At 49.5% G+C, this 20820-nt stretch overlaps 1 protein-coding gene across 1 annotated transcript in view; it reads left to right on the top strand.

Annotated features, from left to right (window-relative positions):
- Positions 1-18141: 18141 nt before the first annotated feature.
- The window catches only part of STEAP3 (STEAP3 metalloreductase), a 65650-nt gene continuing 62971 nt past the window's right edge, over positions 18142-20820 (top strand). The window contains exon 1 of the mRNA XM_066280719.1: positions 18142-18256. Coding sequence (XP_066136816.1) covers positions 18178-18256 — 79 coding nt within the window. The 5' untranslated portion in view covers positions 18142-18177. The remainder of the gene's footprint in view (positions 18257-20820) is intronic.

The raw sequence follows: 20820 nt of genomic DNA on the forward strand, positions 1-20820 counted from the left end.
CAGCACCCCCAAAATATGCATATTGGCTTATTTTTATATATGGAATAAAGCAGATAAATTACATCCATTATAAAGCACATGCAAATTACATATTAAAAAGGAAGATATAACAATAAAATATTTTCAAGATAATGTTGTAACTTTACTTGTTAATGGTACTCAATAAAAGCCTTTTCATGTTTTCACTGAAAGATATTTAACAATAGCGCTGTTAGTGAGGGCAGGGTGATTGAAACTGTCAGATCCGATTAGTGAGTGACTTCTTCTTCCCCTTCTCATGTCTCACAAAGAGCTCCTCCACGGAGCAGAGTGTCAGCTCTGACCTCTCCTCTCATGCACTTGGGCTCCCCTCCCCTGCTCAGTGTCTACTCACCCTAAGCTGTGCTGCTCTGGGAGGTTTGCTTAGTGACTGTGCCTTCTGGGGATGTGCGGGTCACAAGTGTCCCAGCAGGCTGGGAAGGAAGCCAGCCAGGGCTCCTCTCCTGTGGACTGAAGAGCCCCTTCCCTGAGGACACCCGGGCAGGAGCCCTGTGCATGCCCCACGGCCATCCAGGCCGTCTCACTTCTCTTTGAGAGACCTCATGTCACGGTGGAGGCCAAGAACTTGCACGGTCTTTTGTGACTTGGCCTGAGAAGCCACACAGCACCACGTCTGCCATGGCCTGATGGCCCCACAGCGGTTCTGACTTGTGGAAAGAGCCATACAGGAGGGTGAACACCGAAGGGGAAGGGCCCCTCCTCCCACAGCCCTTACTAGCTGGGTGAACGCAGGGGGCTTTCTCCTGCTCTGTGGCTTGTCTTGCCTATAAAACCCTGAACTAGTTTTGACAGACTAAACTGCTCTGGGTAGAGGCATAAAATGGCTTTGTTTTCTCAGCCCCGTCTTTGCTTGGGCTCTGTCAAAACTCCTTTTTGTGTCCCCTACGGACACCTCTGTCAGGTCCAGCTCTGTTACAACCTTAGTCTCCTATTCAGCTGACTTATTCCTCTGCGCTCTGCCAGCCTGGGCTGGGCCCTGGGACCCTGCAGCATGGTGGGGACTCAGCTCCCCATTTCCCTCCCCCACCTTCTTTCTGCAAAGACCCTCTCTCCCTCTGGGGACAGTGAGGGCAGCCTGGGAGGTGATACTCTGCCCTCTCTCCCCATCACTGTCACTCTGTAGAACCCATCTGTGTGGCTGAAGGCCTCGTGCCACTCTCTGGATGTGAGTGGATCACCTGCTGGAATTTTCTGGGAGCCATGTGGCTACAGAACCCCTGACACGGGTGATCCCCACCTGAACCCCCTCTGCCGTGCCCACTCCTGACACTGTTGATCCCCACCTGAACCTCTTCTGCCGTGCCCACTCCTGACATGGGTGATCCCCACCTGAACCCCCTCTGCCGTGCCCACTCCTGACACGGGTGATCTCCACCTGAACCTCCTCTGCCGTGCCCACTCCTGACACGGGTGATCCCCACCTGAACCCCCTCTGCCGTGCCCACTCCTGACGCGGGTGATCCCCACCTGAACCCCCTCTGCCGTGCCCACTCCTGATGCGGGTGATCCCACCTGAACCCCCTCTGCCGTGCCCACTCCTGACACGGGTGATCCCACCTGAACCCCCTCTGCCGTGCCCACTCCTGACACGGGTGATCTCCACCTGAACCCCCTCTGCCGTGCCCACTCCTGACACGGGTGATCCCACCTGAACCCCCTCTGCCGTGCCCACTCCTGACACGGGTGATCCCCATCTGAACCCCCTCTGCCGTGCCCGCTCCTGACACGGGTGATCCCCACCTGAACCCCCTCTGCCGTGCCCGCTCCTGACACGGGTGATCCCACCTGAACCCCCTCTGCCGTGCCCGCTCCTGACACGGGTGATCTCCACCTGAAACCCCTCTGCCGTGCCCACTCCTGACACGGGTGATCCCACCTGAACCCCCTCTGCCGTGCCCACTCCTGCAGCCCAGGCTGGCAGCAGCAGGGCACCTCTCTGAAGTACCCCGGCCAGGCCAACCTGCAGGCTGCTCCTGGCCGGCTGCTCCGCCCCCGAACCTGGCACCAGGAAGGAGGCACTGGCCTGCCCGCTTGCAGGCACCCCAATCTCTCAGAGGCCTCCTTCTCAGCCCCTCCTTGGCTTCAAAGAAGCCAGGTACCCTGGGTCCTAGCACGCGGGAGGGACAGCTGTCCTGCTCACCCCCACCAAGCACTCACTGCCTACGCCTCCTCTTGTTCCTCTGCTCACACAGTTTGAGGGAAGCTTTCTGACAAGTGTGTCCCTCGTCAGCACGCCCTGCGAGGGTCTGGTTCACGTATTGGTTTTGCTCTGTGTGGAGTGCAGAGCACTTGGTGGCCATTTGTCCTCAGCTTTTGTCCACAGGATCCATCTCTGGGGAGGTGGGGGAGAGTCCCACCTGCCTGGAGCTGCCCAGTGCTACCTGCCAGCTGCAGAGCATGAGACGTTGAGGAGAGGGGCGCTCTGTGCCACTGTCCTGGTGATGGCTTGATGTTGCTGTCCCCTGTGTTTTTGTGGTCTTCCCACTCTCCACACCATTATCCCTCCCTGTGCAAACTCAGTCTGCGTACTCTGGTTCTCCGACTCTCCTCTCCTAGCTGTCTTCCAGAGTGACAGCTGAGTCCCCAGTTCTCTCCCCCGCCCAAGATTTAATTACTGAAATACTGGGCTGATTTTTCTCTTAAACTTTCCACTGTGGGGATTTTGTTGATTGCAACCCCATGGTGTAAATTACTCATTTCTCTGTTCCCTTTCTATAAATTAGCAGTTGGATTTTGTTCAGATCAGGGTTAGATGTTTGGCAAGATCGTCTCATAGTCTTCTTCCATGGGAAGGCACATTATAGCTAACTGCCTCTCTTCTTGTGAGGACAACAGTGATTGGTGCTCAGTGCTTAAACTCCTTGTTAACTACAGACTACAATGTGGATCTTCCAATTCTATCGTTTCATCTTCATTGGTTTTTTATGAAGAGATACTTCCTCTCATCTGCTATAGGATTTGGTTACTCAGCAATTTATATGGGAGAGGCAGGATGTTTTAGTCTTTCTTTTTATTTACCAATTGCCTAAAGAATGTAGTCCAATTCTAGAGCCCAAGTTTCTAATGGACTTCACCAGCAGAATGCACGTACCGCGGGGGTGAGCTGCTGTGCTCCTGCTGCGGGCAGGGGCCGACCACACCCTGCAGACCCTGCAGTGCTTCCCTCCACCCTTCATTTCCTTTACCGCACAGAAAGCCACTAATGCATGTGCACAGGCATATTGTATTTTTTTTAATTTATTTTTTGTTCCATGACCAATGATTTCTTTTCATGGACACCAAATGGAGATGGGGTGAGGAAAAACTGATTTGGCCAAAGTTTACACTTTCTCTATTACTGGCCTGTTCACTGCATTTCCATCTTTATCTTCTAGTAAATTTCTTGCTCTCAATGTTATTCAAAACAAATCTTTGCATATCTTTTTATTTTCTTTTTGTTTTTTTAATTTTATTTGCAAGATACAGAGAGGGACAGACAGGAAGGGAGAGAGATGAGAAACATCAACTCATAGTTGCGGCACCTTGGTTGTTCATTGATTGCTTTCTCATACGTGCCTTGACCGTGGGGCTACAGCTAAGCCAGTGACCCCTTGCTCAAGCCAGTGACCATGGGATCATATGTATGACCCCATGCTCAAGCCAACAACCCCATGCTCAAGCCAGCAACCTCTGAGTTTCGAACCTGGGTCCTCAGCATCCCAGGCTGACACTCTATCCACTGCACCACCGCCTGATCAGGCATATCCTGCATGTCTTATCTGGGGAATTCAATTTTTTTTACTTTTTGTAAAGCCAGGGACCATTCTGTCACTTTCTAAAATGTAGTTGTTTCATGTAGAGGAATCTGTCCTTACCTGGGGACACTGCACTTCCGCTTCAGATTAAGCATCTGGTTATTTAAGTATAGTTCTGATGCTGGGCTCTGTGGGTCCTTGGTTCTGGGGTGAGGCCCAAGTATCTGTATTTTGAACAAGTTCAGGAAGTGAGCCTGATGCTAAGACCTTCAAGAGCTTTGGGACACGCTGTTCTGATCCAGAGACGGAACAGTGGACCAACAGTCCCACATGTTTGACTGACGTGGAGAAGCTCTGTCTGAGGCTGCCCATAACTTGCTGTTAGAGGGAAAGCGAGCAAACACGTTGAGTACCATCAAGGGCTGATACAGTGCTTGTGGACAAGAAGGCATAACGGAAGGAAAGAGCAGTTTCTGCTCTGGCTCATGCTAACTGAAAGCAGGGGTGGGAGTGGAGGGAGGGCTGTGAAATGGGTGTCTAGGCTGTGAGCCCCCGAGTGAGGGGTGGGCTGGAGGCATGGCCAGGCCTGAAGTGACCCAGAGGCACATCGGAGTGGCATTCTGATACAACACTGGATTCTTTGTAAAGGTTTTGGAGGAGGATATGGGAGAGGGGGAGGGATTCCCATCCATCCTCCCACACACTTCCAGAAAACCGGTTCTTCCTCCCAGGACTGTGTCCTGGATAACCATAGCCCCAACTTTCTGCCCACCAGGGAAGGCCCAAAGAAGGGCTCTGTTTCAGTGTGTGGGCAGAAGGTTGAATACGAGGATGAGAATTGCACAGATGAATTGGCTGGCAGACAAAGGCACTGTACTCCTCCACAGACCACCTGCTGCACACCGCCATAGCCTACACACCCCCATCCCGGCCCCCTGGCCACTCCCAAGTGGCTGGTGAGCACTGCCCTGAGTAAGAAGGCACTGGGTTTGGCTGAATATTCAGGGATTCTTGTGACTATGCCCTTCTTCTTTCCTCTCCCATGCCCAGAGAATAATTGGGGTCTTTCCCCTCCCTTCTTTTTTTTTCTCAGAAGACAAAGGATCCTCCACTGTCATGGGTAATTTCAGGCTCTTTCTAAGGTGGAGTTTTTCCCTAAGCCTGACCTCTGTACTAGCTCTGCTTGTTACTCAGGGAGCAGGATGTGGACAATAGCACCGAAAACAATTGCACTCCTTCTGGGCAGGGATCCACTTTCCAATTATTTCTTTATCTCATTTACTTAATGACCAAACCCAGTGTCATTCCATATTTTATTGCCATAAGCAGACCAATGATAAAGGGAAATGGCTTCACACCACTGCCAGCAGGGGGCCCTGCCTGTTCTGAGCCTGAATGGACTGAGGAATACTTTCGGGCTGTCCCCTCTCTGCACTTGTGCACCTGCCACACCTCCAAGATCAGCTACCCCTTCCCACATTTGAATCTTCAGTTCTGCCCACTCCTGGGCCCCTCCCCTTGGCAGTGAACTCCAACCCCAGCCTTACAAACCCTTCTCATCCTGGTCCTCTCTTAAGTATCCTCACCTCCCTGCTCCTACCCTCCACAGAAGCTGCTGTATCCAGCAATAACGCCAGCTGCCCATGACTGGCACTCCCCAAAGCAAGGCACTGTGCCAAGCACTTTCCCAACCATTGTGTCCTTTAGTTCCTCTGACAATCACATTTTACAGATCGAGATACAGAAACCAGAGAGGTTAAGCGATTTGCCCATGGAAACACAAGCAGCAAGTAAAACGCTACAACCTGAACCCAGCTCTGATTCTAAACCCCATGCTTGCAAGCTCTGCCCTAGCCAATCCCCCAGAGGTCACCAGGAGCAACCCCAAACCACGCCATGGATCCTCTTGGTCTTAGTCTCCTTGATAGCCAAGCAACATTTGACCCTTCTGGTTTCTGATCCCTTCCTTGGTCTCACTCGACCTCTCCTCTCAGCCATCAGCGCCCACCCCCACAACTGCTCCACCACAGGTCAGATCTTCAGCTGTCTCCTCACACTCTGTTCTGTCCAGGTGGCTCCCTGAGTTTCAGCTGTTACCACCACCCTTGTGCCTGTCCACTCTGTGTGTACAGCTCTCCCCCAACTTCTCCTAGCCCCAGGCACGCATCTGCAAGGGCTGTGCCCCTTCTCTTCACATGCCTGCCGCCCACAGCTGTGTTGGCCATAATGTGCCCTGATCTCCCCTCCCCAGGTCAGCTGTGCCTCCTCCCACTGTGCTGCACTCCGCACGAAGGAAGCGGCTGCCCACACTCCTCTCTGTGCGCATTATTCTTCGTGCTGCAGCCCACTCCACACGTCCCTCCCACTGAGGGCCCCTGCTCGCCACCCTCTTCAGAAACTTGCAGATTCCTGATGGGTGCCTGTCCCCAAGTCCCTCACTGATCAGAGCCCTCTGTGCTTATCTGGCCAATCAAGTTGACACACCCAAGGCTAGCACAGGACTCAGCTCAGAAGCCACATCCACTAGAAGCCACACCCCTTATCTGGGCACTTTCTCCTCTGGGCTCTGACAGCACCTGGACTAACCTAAATACGCTGTGCTCCTCTGCGCCAGGTGCTGGGGACACTGGTGAGGAGAGCGCACGGCCCTGCCCTCCTAAAGTCCCCAGTTTTATCAGAGGAAATGGACATGGATAAAACGCAGAGGGCGTATCTAAGGTTAGGTTACATACAGGAGGCTGACAGTTATAAGGGAATGGTGGAAGCAAGACTGTGCAGAAGACAGAGACAAACAGAGATGCAGTCACAACAGAATCCGCAGCTGCCCCGTAAAAAGCTCTGAGCTGGGTGGCCCGTCAGAGCTGTCTTGACTGGCCTTTGCCGCTCCCATGCCCTAGAGTGCAGGCTGCTTCCAGCAAAGGCGTGGACTTGGACAAGGCATCCGCCTTCAGCTACCGCATTCCCAGAGAGGGACTGCAGCCATGGCACCATTGCAGCCAATACTCTAGGCAGCTGGGAACACAAGTGCCTCTGTGCAGAAGAAGGGTTAGTGCAGTGTATCCTAGCAACCACTCCAGGGTACGCACAGGGATGCCTGAAGAGGGGCTGTCCAGTTCCGCGTTGAAGGGAAAAGAAATAGAAAATGTTCACATTTGATCTAGGACTTGAACTACATACACCTATAGGTGTTTGTCAAGTAGACAATCCAAACATCTTAAATTCTATCACCTATCACCTCTTCCTCATATAAATATATGGTAATGACTAATGTTTTCCCTGCGTGTACTGTGCATCAGTCCCCGTGCAAAGCTCTTCCATTACATAACTTTCTTAATTTTTACAATACTCTAGGAAGTACAGCAGGTCCTCCAATGACATTGTGGAGTTCAATGTCATTTTGTTACAATGTAGATGAGATGCCAGAGGAACTCCACTTGTATTAATTAGCTTATGGTAAAACTGGTTCATTATATGTCATTTTGCCCAGTGCCAAGAACCTGTCAATGACATCAAGTGAGGACTTACTGTACAGCTATTGCCCTCATCTTACATAAAAGGGAAGCAAGGCTTAGAGAGGTAAAACAACTTGCCCAAGGTCACAGAGCAAGCTCGCATACCTGTCCTTTCATCTTTCAAAGCTCAAACCTCACCTGCTCTATCTAGTCTTCTTCATTCCTCTTGGAAAGATCAGCCCTGTTCCAGAGCCATGAAGAGAGCCAGCTCCTTGGATAAGAACCACCTGAAGGATTTCCAGAATTCCGAGAAGTGCAAGGCCTACCAGGACATTTGCAAGTGCTCTCTGAGGAAGAGTGTTTGCTTCCCCTTTACGGAAACAGCACCAAACCTCTGGTTCCTGCGTCACTAACTATTCTGGGCTGCTCAGCAGTGAAAACTGGAACCTGCCCAGGCCCGCAGGGAGACAATGACCACCAAGACTTTTGTTTTCCAAGTTTGGGTTCCCGATGTTGAAGAAATGGGATTCTCCAGACAGACAGGGCATCAATGCTCACAAAAGTTGGAATCCAGGGGGAAAAAGAATCTGATCTTCTCCAGGCCCTAGAGATTGAAATTTAGAGATCCTGGGGGTGGGGTCTCTGAGATGGCAGATTCTGGGCCTTCCTCTGAACATCTTCCCAAGCAGACAGCAAACTGCATGCAGGCGGTGCCTGTGGGAGGCTGACCTTACATACAGAAGCTCCCAACCTCAGGACAGACCCTCAGCTTCAGCCCGGCAGGGAAGTGGAAGGATCACTCCCTGTCAGAGTAACCAGTGAGAGCAGAAGCCCAGAGGGCTTTTCCCCAAACTCTAGTCCTGGGTGAAGTGTGCCTAAAACATGACAGAAACGTATTTCTCATCTATCTTGACAAATAGGGGTTTGCAGCCAGTTTAATTTGATTAAGAGCAAATAAAATAATGTGACATTCTTTCACCTGCAGCAAGAACTAATCCCTTTCTTCAGTGCCACTGCAGTGTAGCATATATTTCCCCAATATTTGTTCTTGGCATGACTGTGCTTCAGCCCTAGGAGTTCCTGGTCTCCGTAGGAGAGAGATGACAGTTTTGGCCATTTCTGCACCCCATATACTTAGCAAGGGCCCAGCACCCTGGGGGTCTGCAAGGAGTGGTGTCTATTGTAACCAACCTTCCTCTACATCAGCACATAGGACATCACTGTTGTTAGTTATTTGCATTTCTGCATCCCCTCCCCCTTCTCCTCACCTCATAAGTCTCCAAGCACATAGGACAGTGCCTAGCCCAGAGCGGGTAGTTATGAATATTTTATGAAAGACAAAATGGATGGATGCATGGATGGCTGGATGGATAAATGAAGGATGGATGGACTGAGAGATGAGGTCGGTGAGCAAGTGAAGAAATGCTGTTTGGGCCACGACCACTTTCTGTTGACTTAGCAGTGAGCATGCCACAGGGCTAATCAGCTTTAAATGCAAGGAAGTGTGTGGCCAGAGGAAAGTTTCTGCTCTCTCTCCTTCATCCTGATGGCCTTCACCCTACCAACTAGCAGAGGCCCTCCCCAAATTCTGCCATCAAGAAAGAAAAGCCATGACAAAACACTCTGCGTTCAGAAAGTCAACATTTGTAACACAGGCAGAACACCATGAACCTATGTCCCCAGCCAAGCACCAGGCGATGCCGTCTTGGTGGGTCTGGCCAGCACTGGCCAGCCTGTCTGACCTTTTCACCTTCTGCACATCCCACGTGGAGTAAAAACACTCATTCCCATCCGTTGCTCTTACCAGTCCCCATTGGCACAGCCTTTACTAAAGGGCAATGCAGCAATATAGGATAGCATTTTATTTATTTTTTATTTATTCATTTTAGAGAGGAGAGGGAGAGAGAGAGAGAAAGAGAGAGAGAGAAGGGGGGGAGGAGCTGGAAGCATCAACTCCCATATGTGCCTTGACCAGGCAAGCCCAGGGTTTCAAACCGGCGACTTCAGCATTTCCAGGTCGACGCTTTATCCACTGCACCACCACAGGTCAGGCCTAGGGTAGCATTTTAAATGGGCATTTGGTCCAGAGCTCCACTCCTAGGACTTTATCCTGCAAATACAGTCACACGTATGTACAAAAACCCATAAATACTGCAAAGCATAGAAACCACTGAACTCTCCATCAAAAGGGAGATAAATTAACATGGCGCATTCTGCCACCATCACAAAGAATGAGAACCCTACATGCTCCAATGTGGAGAATTCCAGGTAGTTGGCTAAGGTGGGGACGCAGGGTGCCACTCTGTGTGCATCATCTGCTGGGGAGGGGAGAGGGAAGGGAAGAGAAGCAGATGGTCACTTCTAATGTGTGCCGCAACTGGGGATTGAACCTGGGACATCTGCACGTCGGGCAGATGCTCTATCCATTGCACTCTATCCACTGACCCAACAGGCCAGGGCCTTTTTAGGTGCTTGTGGAAAGTTACCTATTTAGCATAATAAACCCAGTTGTGGTGGAAATGGGGCTGTTGTGAATAACAACACCCATTTCACCTTTATGGCTCTGAAGGATTTTCAGAAACTGAGGAGGAGACACCAAATATTATAACAAAAGACACTCCCATTGCTCTTATCAATTGGAGAATGCCAAGATTCGGGGAGCTGTGAGCCAGAAACCATGAGGGAATATATATGTGAGAAATATATTTTGGTTATCTAAATGACCAAATATATATTTTTTGCAAATCATATTTCAGGGGTAGTGAGAGGCATGGCCCCTCCTGCAAGCCTGGCTGGGAACATGGCCACAGTACCCAGTGGTGGGCCACCCAGATGTTCTCAGATATTCAGGGGCTGTGTTTTCCTGGCCAGCCCACACAGGCGCCTACTCCCAGCTGTCACTGAGGCTTACATGACTCTGTCTCCATGTCCCCAGGCCCCTGGCATGAACATAGCTTGCTCCATTTTCCTTGACCCATGTTAACTACAGATGTTAAAAAAAAAAAAAAAAAAAAGTAAAAACGAACAAGAGACCAAAATGGAGTAATTTTTTAAATTTTTTTTTTTTTTTTTTTTTTTTTTTTAGTGAAAGAGACAGAGACAGAGAGAGGGATAGATAGAGACAGACAGCCAGGAGGGGAAAAAGATGAGAAACATCACTTCTTTGTTGCAGCACCTTAGTTGTTCATTGATTGCTTTCTTATGTGTGTGTGCCTTGACTGAGAGGCTCCAGTCGAACCAGTGACCTTGGGTTTCAAGCCAGTGACCTTTGGGCTCAAGCCAGCAACCACAGTAAGGAGGGAGCAAGCCTGCCTTCTGCCCTGAATGGGGAGAAACCAGAAGAATACACGGGAAAGGAGCCTGCAGGGATAACTGAGTCAGCCAGTTATAAATTAACTACCTCCCATAGTTCTTTAAGTGGTTGCCTGGAGCCGCTTGCAACACAAAGCAAGAGAAGCAGGATCTGTATGTAGCTATGACCAGTGATCTGGAAACCCCTTCCTCCTTGCTTACTTCACCAAAACCCCCCCTCCCCTCTACTTGAGTCCTGAGAAACCTTAAACAAAGAAATCATGTGCCCATTGTTTAGATACTGTAAAGGTATATAACCTGTGAGAAAATCTAATTCGAGGAGCTTGTGTTTTGGTCCTACTAATCCCACATGCTCCGCTATCTACTAATAAATTCTCCCCTCTCCATTAATTAAGCTGTCTGAGTGCCTTATCCTCTGTCCGGGTCACTCCTCCAACAATGGGGTCATAGCCAAGACCCAATGCTCAAGCCAGTGACCTCAGGGTTTCAAACCTGGTTCCTCAGCATCCCAGGCCAGCACTCTATCCATTGTGCCACCATCTGGTCAGGCTAAATATTTTTTATTGATTGATTTTAGAGAGAGAGGAACATAAATTGATGTTCCACTTCTTTATTCACTCATTGGTAATTCCTGTATGTGCCCTGACTGGGGATTGAACCTGCAATCTCCCTTGCCAGTTGGTTCAGTGGATAGAGCGTCGGACAGTGTGCAGATGTCCCAGGTTCAATCCTCAATCAAGGCACATGTGAGAAGCAACCATCTACTTCTCTTCTTCTCCTTCTCCCCCTCTTCTCTCTCTTCCCCTCTCACAGTCAGTGATTCAGTTGGTTTGAACATCATCCCAGGCGCTGTGGATAGCTCAGTTGGTCTGGGCATTGGCCCCAGAAGGGGGTTGCTAGGTGGATCCTGGTGGGGCACATGCAGTTATCTCTCTCTCTATCTCCCCTCCTCTCATTTAAAAAAAAAAAAACCTACAATCTTGGTATAACATGATCATGACCAACTGAGCTACCTGGCCAGGGCCTGGACCAGAGTCATTTTTGCTAAGTCACGATCAACAAACCAAAATTTAGTACCTAACTTAATTACAGTTGAATTTTAAAACAGTCTGGAATTGCCTGGTCAGCACTTGTGAGGGAATCTGCCTCACTTATGATAAAACCCTGCCTTTCCCTGGAAGTAGGTCTCCTTGCCTGAAATAATTCACTCTTTTAGCTTCTTAGCCCAACCCTCGTTCTGCCTATAAAAACCTTCCCTTGGACAGTCCCTGAGAGTATCCTTGTAGTTGCTAGAAGGGACGCTGCCCCATACATGAGTCATTTAATAAAGCCAACTAAATCTTGACATTCGTTTGCTTAAAGGCTTTATCACTGTAAAAAAAAAATAGAAGACTGGATAAAGAAGATGTGGCACATATACACCATGGTATACTATTCAGCCATAAGAAATGATGACATCAATCACTTACAACAAAATGGTGGGATCTTGATAACATTATACAAAGTGAAATAAGTAAGTTAGAAAAAAACAAGAACTGCAGGATTCCATACATTGGTGGGACATAAAAAACAAGACTAAGAGACATGGACAAGAGTGTGGTGGCTACGGGGGGCAGGGGGATGGAAGGAGGAAGAGGGGGAGAGATGGGGGAGGGGCACAAAGAAAACTAGATAGAAGGTGACGGAGGACAATCTGACTTTGGGTGATGGGTATGCAACAGAATTGAATGACAAGATAACCTGCACATGTTTTCTTTGAATATATGTACCCTGATTTATTGATGTCACCCCACTAAAATAAAAAATTATTTATAATAAAAAAGGGGGGCCGGAGGTCCAACAATGGGTTGTGCCAGGACAGAAGAGCAGAAGCCATTTGAGGCCCATGTTACTATCTTGCATTCTGTAGTGCTCAAGCCACATGAAAGGCAGAGGAAATAACTATGGGCAAAGCCACATGTTCAGAGCAGTGTTTAAGAAGCTGCGATCCTGGAGGAGAACGCCTAGAAGGCTTTCAGGAAGAGGAGGCTCTAGAGAGAGAATGTGGGGACTGTCACATATCAGAGTTGGGAATGGAAAAAAATGTTTGAGTGATAATACCAAGAGCTAATATTTATTGAGGGTTTCTCTGGTCCGACAATGTTATAAAGGCTTTACATGAGTGATCTAAGGTGGTCCAAACAATAGCTTCTGACATAGTTACCATTATTATCATCTTCATTTTGGAAATGAGAACACTGAGACACACTGAAGTAAAGTAGTCTGTCTAAGGTAGCCCAGCCAGCAGGGGGCAGAGCCTGGCTGGAAGCCCAGATTGGTCTGACTCAAGACCAGTGCTTTAAACTACATATAATATTTTATTGCCATAAAGATCTTAACCCATTTGCATCTATTAACAATTTTTTTTTAGCATTTCTGATCACTTATATATATATGTCTGGTTTTCAGATTCGCCTTTGAATAGATTGTAACATCTTACTGGAGTTTCCTTGTTAATTAATTAGTTGAGTAAAATCTTTGACAAGTCCAAACAACAACAACAAAAAAATCTTGACATTCACTGCACCGAATCCTGTTCTTTAATACAAGGCAGGCTGTCAGGACAGGCATTCAATGAAGCCTTGGAACACTGCATAATGGACACATGGGGCTGGGAACAACTCCTACCAGAATGTCCACAACACAGTTTCTAGAAAGAAGGTCCAAAACCCCATCCTCATTCGGAGACTCCTTTTTTCCCAGATCTCCTTTCTGTCTGGCTTTGAACTCGGGCTCCTCACACTTTTTTCTCAGGTTGCCTGAAATTCAAAAATCCTGTATTTTAAATGCAGGACAGTTTTTCGTGTGTCTGGTGCCTCTGCCACCAAATGTGAGGTGAGGGAGTAGAGGAGCATTTGCCTTTCATAGTGAAATGCATATTTAAAGGTGGTGTCCCAAAGAAAATATCTCTCTCTCTCTCTCTCTCTCTCTCTCTCTCTCTCAAAAGAATTCTGCTTTCCTCCATGTCCCTTGCCCAAGTACCTCAAATTTTAGCCTGTATTTTTAAATAATACAGTTCTCTGCCTTGGCCTGGTAACTCAGTTGGTGATAGCATCATTCCGAAATGTCAAAGTTGTGGATTCAATCCCTGGTCAGGTAACATACAGGAATCAACCAGTGAATGCATAAATAAGTGGATCAACAAATAGATGTTTCTCTCTCATACTCTCTCTCTCCTTCTTCCCCCCTCTCTAAAATTAACATATTCAAAAAAATTTAAATAATACTCTTGACCAGGTGCAGTGGATAGAGCATCGACATGGGACCCTGAGGACCCAAGTTTGAAACCCCAAGATCATTGGCTTGAGCGGAGGTTACTGACTCAATTGAGCCCACAGGTCACTGGCTTGAAGCCCAAGGTCACTGGCTTGAAGTCCAAGGTCGCTGGCTTGAGCCCAAGGTCGCTGGCTTGAGCAAGGGGATTCTGGCTTGGCTGTAGCACCCCAGTCAAGGCACATTAGAGAAACAATCAGTGAACAACTAAGGTGCCACAACTCTGAGTTATTCTTCTCATCTTTCTCTTCCCTCTCTCTCTCCCTTCTTCTCTCTCTAAAAAAACCAATAAAAATATTAAGAAAAAAGAATAGCTTCCCAGACCCAAGACTCAAGTGGGGACCACAAAAGCGATACCCCATGTTCAGGCTGACTGCCTCAAATTCACTCTTGAGAAAGGCTGCATGGCACAGGTCCCATCTCTCTTCCTCTCTCTCCTTAAGACCAGATGGCCCTGCCCAACTCCTGGCTACCTCTCAGGTCCACACTGTGCATTTGGGAACCGGAGGGGACGCTCCTCTCCAAAGTGCATTACCCAGGACTGTGGTTAATTTTTCAGCAGCCACTCGCCTCACTAATGGTCAAGGAAATGGACTCAGCCTCCACCCCAGCTAAGTGCTTGGGCCTCCCCCACCTCTGCCCAGCTCTGGCAAGAAGCCGATGCTGCCCCCACAACCAGGCTCACCACGCTGCCATCAGCTCCCATTTGCCCTCTGCTGAGGATTTAAGCCCCTTCTGTGGAGTTTGGCATCTTGTTTTATCGATAATTGTACCTGGTCCCCATGTGGAAGTGAAAAGTTGTGTCTTATTTCACATGGGGAACCAGTCCATTTCTGAAGTGAATGCTACTTGGGAATGAATCCAGTGCTCCAAGGTTGGGGGCAGGAGGAGACTGGAAGCTGGGCTTGGAGACCCTGCACTGCCACGGGTGCCCCAGATTTCTGGGCCCTGCCAGCTCCAACCAGGCTTCTGTCGCTGCCACACCAGCCTCAGTGGATGCTGTCCCTCCTCACTGTGGCTGGCCAGTTGCCAGACCACAAAACAGCCTGGGAGATGTGGGTGTCTGAGCCAATCAGCCTGTCACCCCCAAAAGGAGTGCCTTTGCCCCCTGGCCAGGTAACTCAGGTGTGGAGAATGTGCCCAGGAAGCCCCAGGTCTCACAGAGCAACTTCCAGAAACAGAGCAGCCAGAGGGACCTGGGACAGAAAGAGAAAAGGGGGTCTCATCTCCCCTTCCCATACTGGGAAGGGGAGGGTTTCTGCAGCTCCAGGAAAGTGTGAAGCAGAGAGCTGCGGGAAGGCTGGGCCTTGCAGTCACTCAAATCGGGCCTTCCAGCCAAGGCTGGGCCAAGGGGCAGAGTGCAGCCTGGGTCTTAGCACTCTCCTTCTAGCCCTCACGCTTCTGGAATCCATGGTCTGGAATTAATTGTGGAGCCAAATAACCATAGGTGAGGGTTGGTGGGGGGACTAACACATGTTCAACGCCCAATTTTTCCAGCTGCACTTAGCTTACTCCTCCTTGCCGTCATCACTCCCATTTCACAGAGAGGAAAACTGAGGCTCAAGATTCAAACCTATGTCCTTGCAACTTCATGAGCCTTCTTTCCAAGTGTCAGTCAGTAGGTGACTTTCCTTCCCAGATTTCACAGGCAATAGATTTGACTTTGCATTTTCACCCCAAGTCAGAGGCCTGAGGGCAGTTGCTCTGACCTCTGAGTAAGTATGCGCACCCCGGACCTCAGCAAGGGCTTTCCAACACACAAAACTTACAGATGTATTACATCCCTTAAGTAGACTTCAAAGCACGGCCCGTCCCATCTGCCATCGTCGCTGTCCTGCTGTGACCCACCTCCCCCGTGGCAGCCAGGGCGAGGCTCTGCACAAATGACTGGCACCCAGGCAGCAGGAGCAGCACAGGAAGGGGGGCGCCAACACCGGCCTGTGGTTCAGGCTTGGCTCACCACTGTCTGAGCTATGTTGCCCACAGGAGGTGAGTTAAACTCTCTGCATTTCAGTCTCCTTACTTGAAAATGGAAGAAAGTATGCTAAAAGGATAAAATGAACAATACAATTAAAATGCTTAGGACAGTGCCTGGTATGTAGCAAGTCCTGCCCTCAGAAAATGTTAGCTATTATCACACTCTCAGCTTCTTAGCAACCTCCTGGGTCCTCAGTGCCAGCAGATAAGCATACCTTCTCACCCAAAGGCAAACCAGGCCCCTCTTCACCTCCACCACCCTCCCAGCCCCCTGCTGCCACACCCTTTATGGCCCCTCAAACCATACACAGAGTAGGACCTGTTTGCAGTGACTCTCCAGGCAGTTAGTTTCAAACACTGAGATCCCAGCCACCTTGAGCTGGCAGGGTCAGACCCAAGAAGAAGAGTTCCATGTTTCTCTTGAGGCCGGGCATAGCCAGGTCTTCCGATTCCCAGACCAGGGTACTCACAGAGCTATCTAGCCACTGGGCAGGACAGGAGAGGAAGGAGGGGTGGCTGGTATTCACTGCCCACCTGGAGTTCCCTGCCATGGAGCAAGGGGAGAGCAGGGGTGAGTGTGCTCTCTGAGGCCTTCCCAGAGTTCACTGAGGTCAGGAAATGGAAACAGAAGCAACTGCCAGGGGTGTGGTTTTGCGGACCTGGCCTTTTCAGTGTTCTGCCTTCCTCTCCCTGAGCCCCATTGCCTTTCCTCTCAGGTTGGCTGACTGCTCTCTGAAGGACACTTATTCAGTGCCAGGCACTTGCCTGGTAATTTCTCACTTGATTCTCACGCCCACCTAAGGAGATAGATACTCTCATCTTGAAGATGAAGAAACTACGGTTCAGTGGGAGACCACCTTCAAACCCAGGTCAGTGTATTTCCTCACCCTCCGGTTGCCACCCTAGACCAAGCTCTGCCCCCCCCGGAGCCCCTCCCCCAGGCTGACAGCAGGGTGCGGCCCTCGGCACAGAGAGCAGGCCTTGGGCCATGGTCTCCCTTACCTTTTCCAGTGGACCCGCTTCTCACATGTTGCCAGTGACCAGCACATGCCTGAAGACGGCTCGAGGAAGATGGCCCACGTGTGTGCATGTCAGTGAGATCAGGCAGCATGGCAGAGAGAACAAGACTCTTGAAGACCGACCTGACATTCCACAGACCTGCTCCAGGCTGTAAAAATATCAGGTGGCCACACCTGTGAGAGGCTGGGGGCCGCTGGTGGGATGGCACCTGGGCAGGGCTAGGGAGCATGGTGAGAAGCATTTTGGAAAATGACTCCCCTGGTTCACCTGGTCACACACAGGGACTGTCCCTGCTCTGCCCTCACACCACACTCGCTCCTGTCCTTGGCACTAAGAGGGTGTCAGCCACGACCCGCAGGAGCCCTCCACCTAGTGAGGCAGAGGAAGTGAAAAGATCTGGGAGCCAAGAGGACCTGGCTCAAATCCGAGCTCTGCCACTTCCTCACTGATGCTCAGTGAGCGCTTTCCTCATCTGAAAGATGGGCGGATTCCACCGCCCTGGCGGGGGTCTGGGCGGGGCTTAATGGGGTAACGGAACATAGCACAGCGCTTGCTGCAAGGTGGGCGGTCAGCAAATGTCACTTCCCTACCCTCACCTCTGCTGGGGAAGAAAAATTATCCTCTACCCTTCAAGGTTATCCTGGCTGGGCTAATATCAAATAACACGAGGCAGGCTAACAGTAGAAAAACACATTTAAGTTGAATAACACGTGTAACTCCTGTGTACATGGGAGAGACCCAGGAACACCCCAAAGTGGCTGAAGCCACCACCTGAAATACCACCTTCAGCTAAGGACAAAGATGATGTTGTGGGTGGAGAGTCAGTTATGGGAGGTGACCAGGAAAAGCACAGTATACAAGGGTAAGGTTGTCAAGCAGGCCCACTTCTCCATGACAGTGAAGTCGGCCTGGCACAGAGAGGGAACCACACTTTTAGGTGGATATTTCCCTGACAGATGTGAATGTTTTTTACAAGAAGTAACTCTGACTTTCAGGACTTCTCCCATGTGTTTTTTCTTAAAATTAAACTGCCTAAAATAATCAACACCCCCAAAGAGACCTAGTTGGGGTGGCAAACTCTGCTCCCCTTGGAAACCCAGGAAACAGAATTGAGCAAGGTTGAAACACATCCCCAGGCCTGGAGGGATGTAGGCTAAGCGGTGTGTTTGCACAGAGCCTTGACGCCAGTGACCCCACCTGCGCTGGGCCAGGCTGTGACCCTCCTGCCCTCGAGCATTCTCAGCTGGCTCCTCCTCAGCCCACACAGTGTGCTGACTGAGCAGGGGCCACCCTGCTGGGGTTCCCGCTGCAGAAAGAGCAGCTCATTAGAGATGGCAGCAGAAGCCGCTGATGAACAAGCCCCTGCCCTTGGCTGTGGAGAGTCCCCTCACACAAAGGACCCCCAACCAGGTGAGAAGGGGGCTGATATGCATGGAGGAAGCTCGGAAGGGCACAGAGTGAGCACCCCAAGTGGTTGTAGGTGAAGTCGGATCTTCAGTTCAGCAAAGGAAGAATTCAGAGCCAGGAACTCAAATTATGAGGGAAAGTTGATTTAGAAAGTCACAGAGGTGGCAGAAGTGAGCCAGCTGGGCCACGAAGGCTCAGGAGGCAAGGTACTGAGGCAGAAGAAGGGCCTTGGAGCTTAGGAGAGAGAAAAGCAAAGGTAATGGCCTGGTGGTGGGAGGCGGGAAAAGCTCAGGTGTGCTCCCCAGAGGAAGAGGGCCTTGGTCTTCAGGGTTTTACAGGCTGGGAGTTTAGGGGAGGTTTTAGGGGAGGATCTCAATAGAATAATCATCATCTTTATGCTGATGTGCCCAAATGAGATTTATTCCCCTGATTTCACGTGTCCTGGGGTGTGGCTGGCACAACCGGCACAGACTGAACTTCCACTATCTCTCTGAGCAGGGTGATCTAAGCTGTTTACCCTCTGGTTGGGGAGGAGCAGTGTAAACCATTTACTCTTAAGTGTCCTTGGTTAGGGGAGACAGTATTTTGCAATTTATTGGATGGCTGTAAACTGCTTGGTTGTTTAAATATCTGTCTCAGTTTCCCTATCCTCCTTGCCCTGGATTACTGGCCTGTCTCAAAGTGACCCCTAGCTGGTTGGATTTTCTTACCTCAGTAGCTCTGGGTAGAAGTCCAGGGCCACTTCCTTCTCCCAACCCCTCCATCTTCGTCTCAAACAGAACCCAGCACAGGATGTGTCATGCCCTGGCTCTGCCAGGAAAGGGTGATGTCCACCAAAGGGAAAGAGGACTTGCTACTACAGCACCAAGATGTTTCCAGTTTATCTTACTCAAACAACTGGCTGTTTTAAAAAGCAACTTAAGAGAGCTTATTAAAAAAAAAAAAACAAAAGAAAGAAAAAAAAAGACAAAGAAAAGAAGCTTAACAATAAGGCTAATAGTATACTAGACACAAAAAACATGGACTGGCGTGCCCCACTCCTCTCCCCCTCCAATCAGCACGCCCACACCTTTCTTCCCTCTCAAGTGTGCATCTTCTACATTCTTAGGGCCCCACAAGACTGGCAACCAGGGGAGCAGTGGGAAGCAGCAGCTCGTCCTGGGCTTATCCCCTGAACCTGTCTCCAAGGCCCCCTTTTCTCTGACTTTCCAATGAGTTAAAAGCAGCCCCACCTGGGCTCCCTTCTGTCATTGTGAGTTTCTTCTCAGTGAGTCCACACAGCCCCACATGGCTCACTAGCCTACAACAAGAGCAGCCCCACCTGGACTCACTTGTCTTTGTGAGTTTCTCCTTAGTGAGTCCACAGCCCCACATGGCTCACTAGCCTACAACAAGAGCAGCCCCACCTGGGCTCCCTTCTGTTATTTTGAGTTTCTTCTCAGTGAGTCCACAGCCCCACATGGCTCACTAGCCTACAACAAGAGCAGCCCCACCTGGGCTCCCTTCTGTCATTGTGAGTTTCTCCTTAGTGAGTCCACACCCCCACATGGCTCACTAGCCTACAACAAGAGCAGCCCCACCTGGGCTCCCTTCTGTCATTGTGAGTTTCTTCTCAGTGAGTCCACAGCCCCACAAGGCTCACTAGCCTACAACAAGAGCAGCCCCACCTGGACTCACTTGTCATTGTGAGTTTCTTCTCAGTGAGTCCACAGCCCCACATGGCTCACTAGCCTACAACAAGAGCAGCCCACTAGGCTGTCTCCTGCTGCTTCTTCTATCCTAAGCTCTTCCTTATTTCACTGTTTCCAGCTTTAATAAACGTACCCTCAAAATAAAGGAAAAAAATCATGGACTGAGGGAAAATAAAGTAGAACTTAATACATTTGATAAGGTTAATATAGTCATGAATATGGGTCTGAGGATGATAAACACCATGCTAAAAGAGGAAATAATACATGCCTGACCTCGGTGGTGCAGTGGCTAGAGCATCGAGCACTGAGGTCACCAGTTCAAACCCCAGGCCTGCCCAAAGAAACAACTAAGGGTGATGATTCCTCAACTTCCTCAACTTCCTCAACTTCCTCCATCTTTCTTTCTTTCTCTCTCTCTAAAATCAATAAATAAAATCTTTTTAAAAAGGGAAACAATATCAGTTATTAGAAAGTAGTAAGCATACTAGTCTTGTATTTTTTTCTTGAAGTTTTGTATAATAGACATTGAGTATTATGAAGGACACAGTCCTTTACTCCATGTTTATAAACATTCAGAAGCAGATTAAATCAGGCTATTTGGTTCATATGGACCTTTGAGAAAACAAAGCATACACACAGTATTAAAATAGAACCCCATGAGATGACTGTGGTCTAGCATAGGCTATCTACCTGGGCCTCGAGGCTCAAGGAGGTGTATGTTTCCTCATCTGCACTGTGGACCAACATTTCTAAACCTTTAATGTACATATAATCTCTGGCTGGTCTTGTTAAAATATGTGATTTTTGATTCAGGAGCTCTGGGGTGGGTCTGAGACTCTGCAATTTAAAAAGCTCCCAGGTAGCCCTTGCCCGCTG

This window comes from Saccopteryx bilineata, chromosome 5, assembly GCF_036850765.1.
Source record: "Saccopteryx bilineata isolate mSacBil1 chromosome 5, mSacBil1_pri_phased_curated, whole genome shotgun sequence".
In the NCBI taxonomy this organism is placed as follows: Eukaryota; Metazoa; Chordata; class Mammalia; order Chiroptera; family Emballonuridae; genus Saccopteryx; species Saccopteryx bilineata.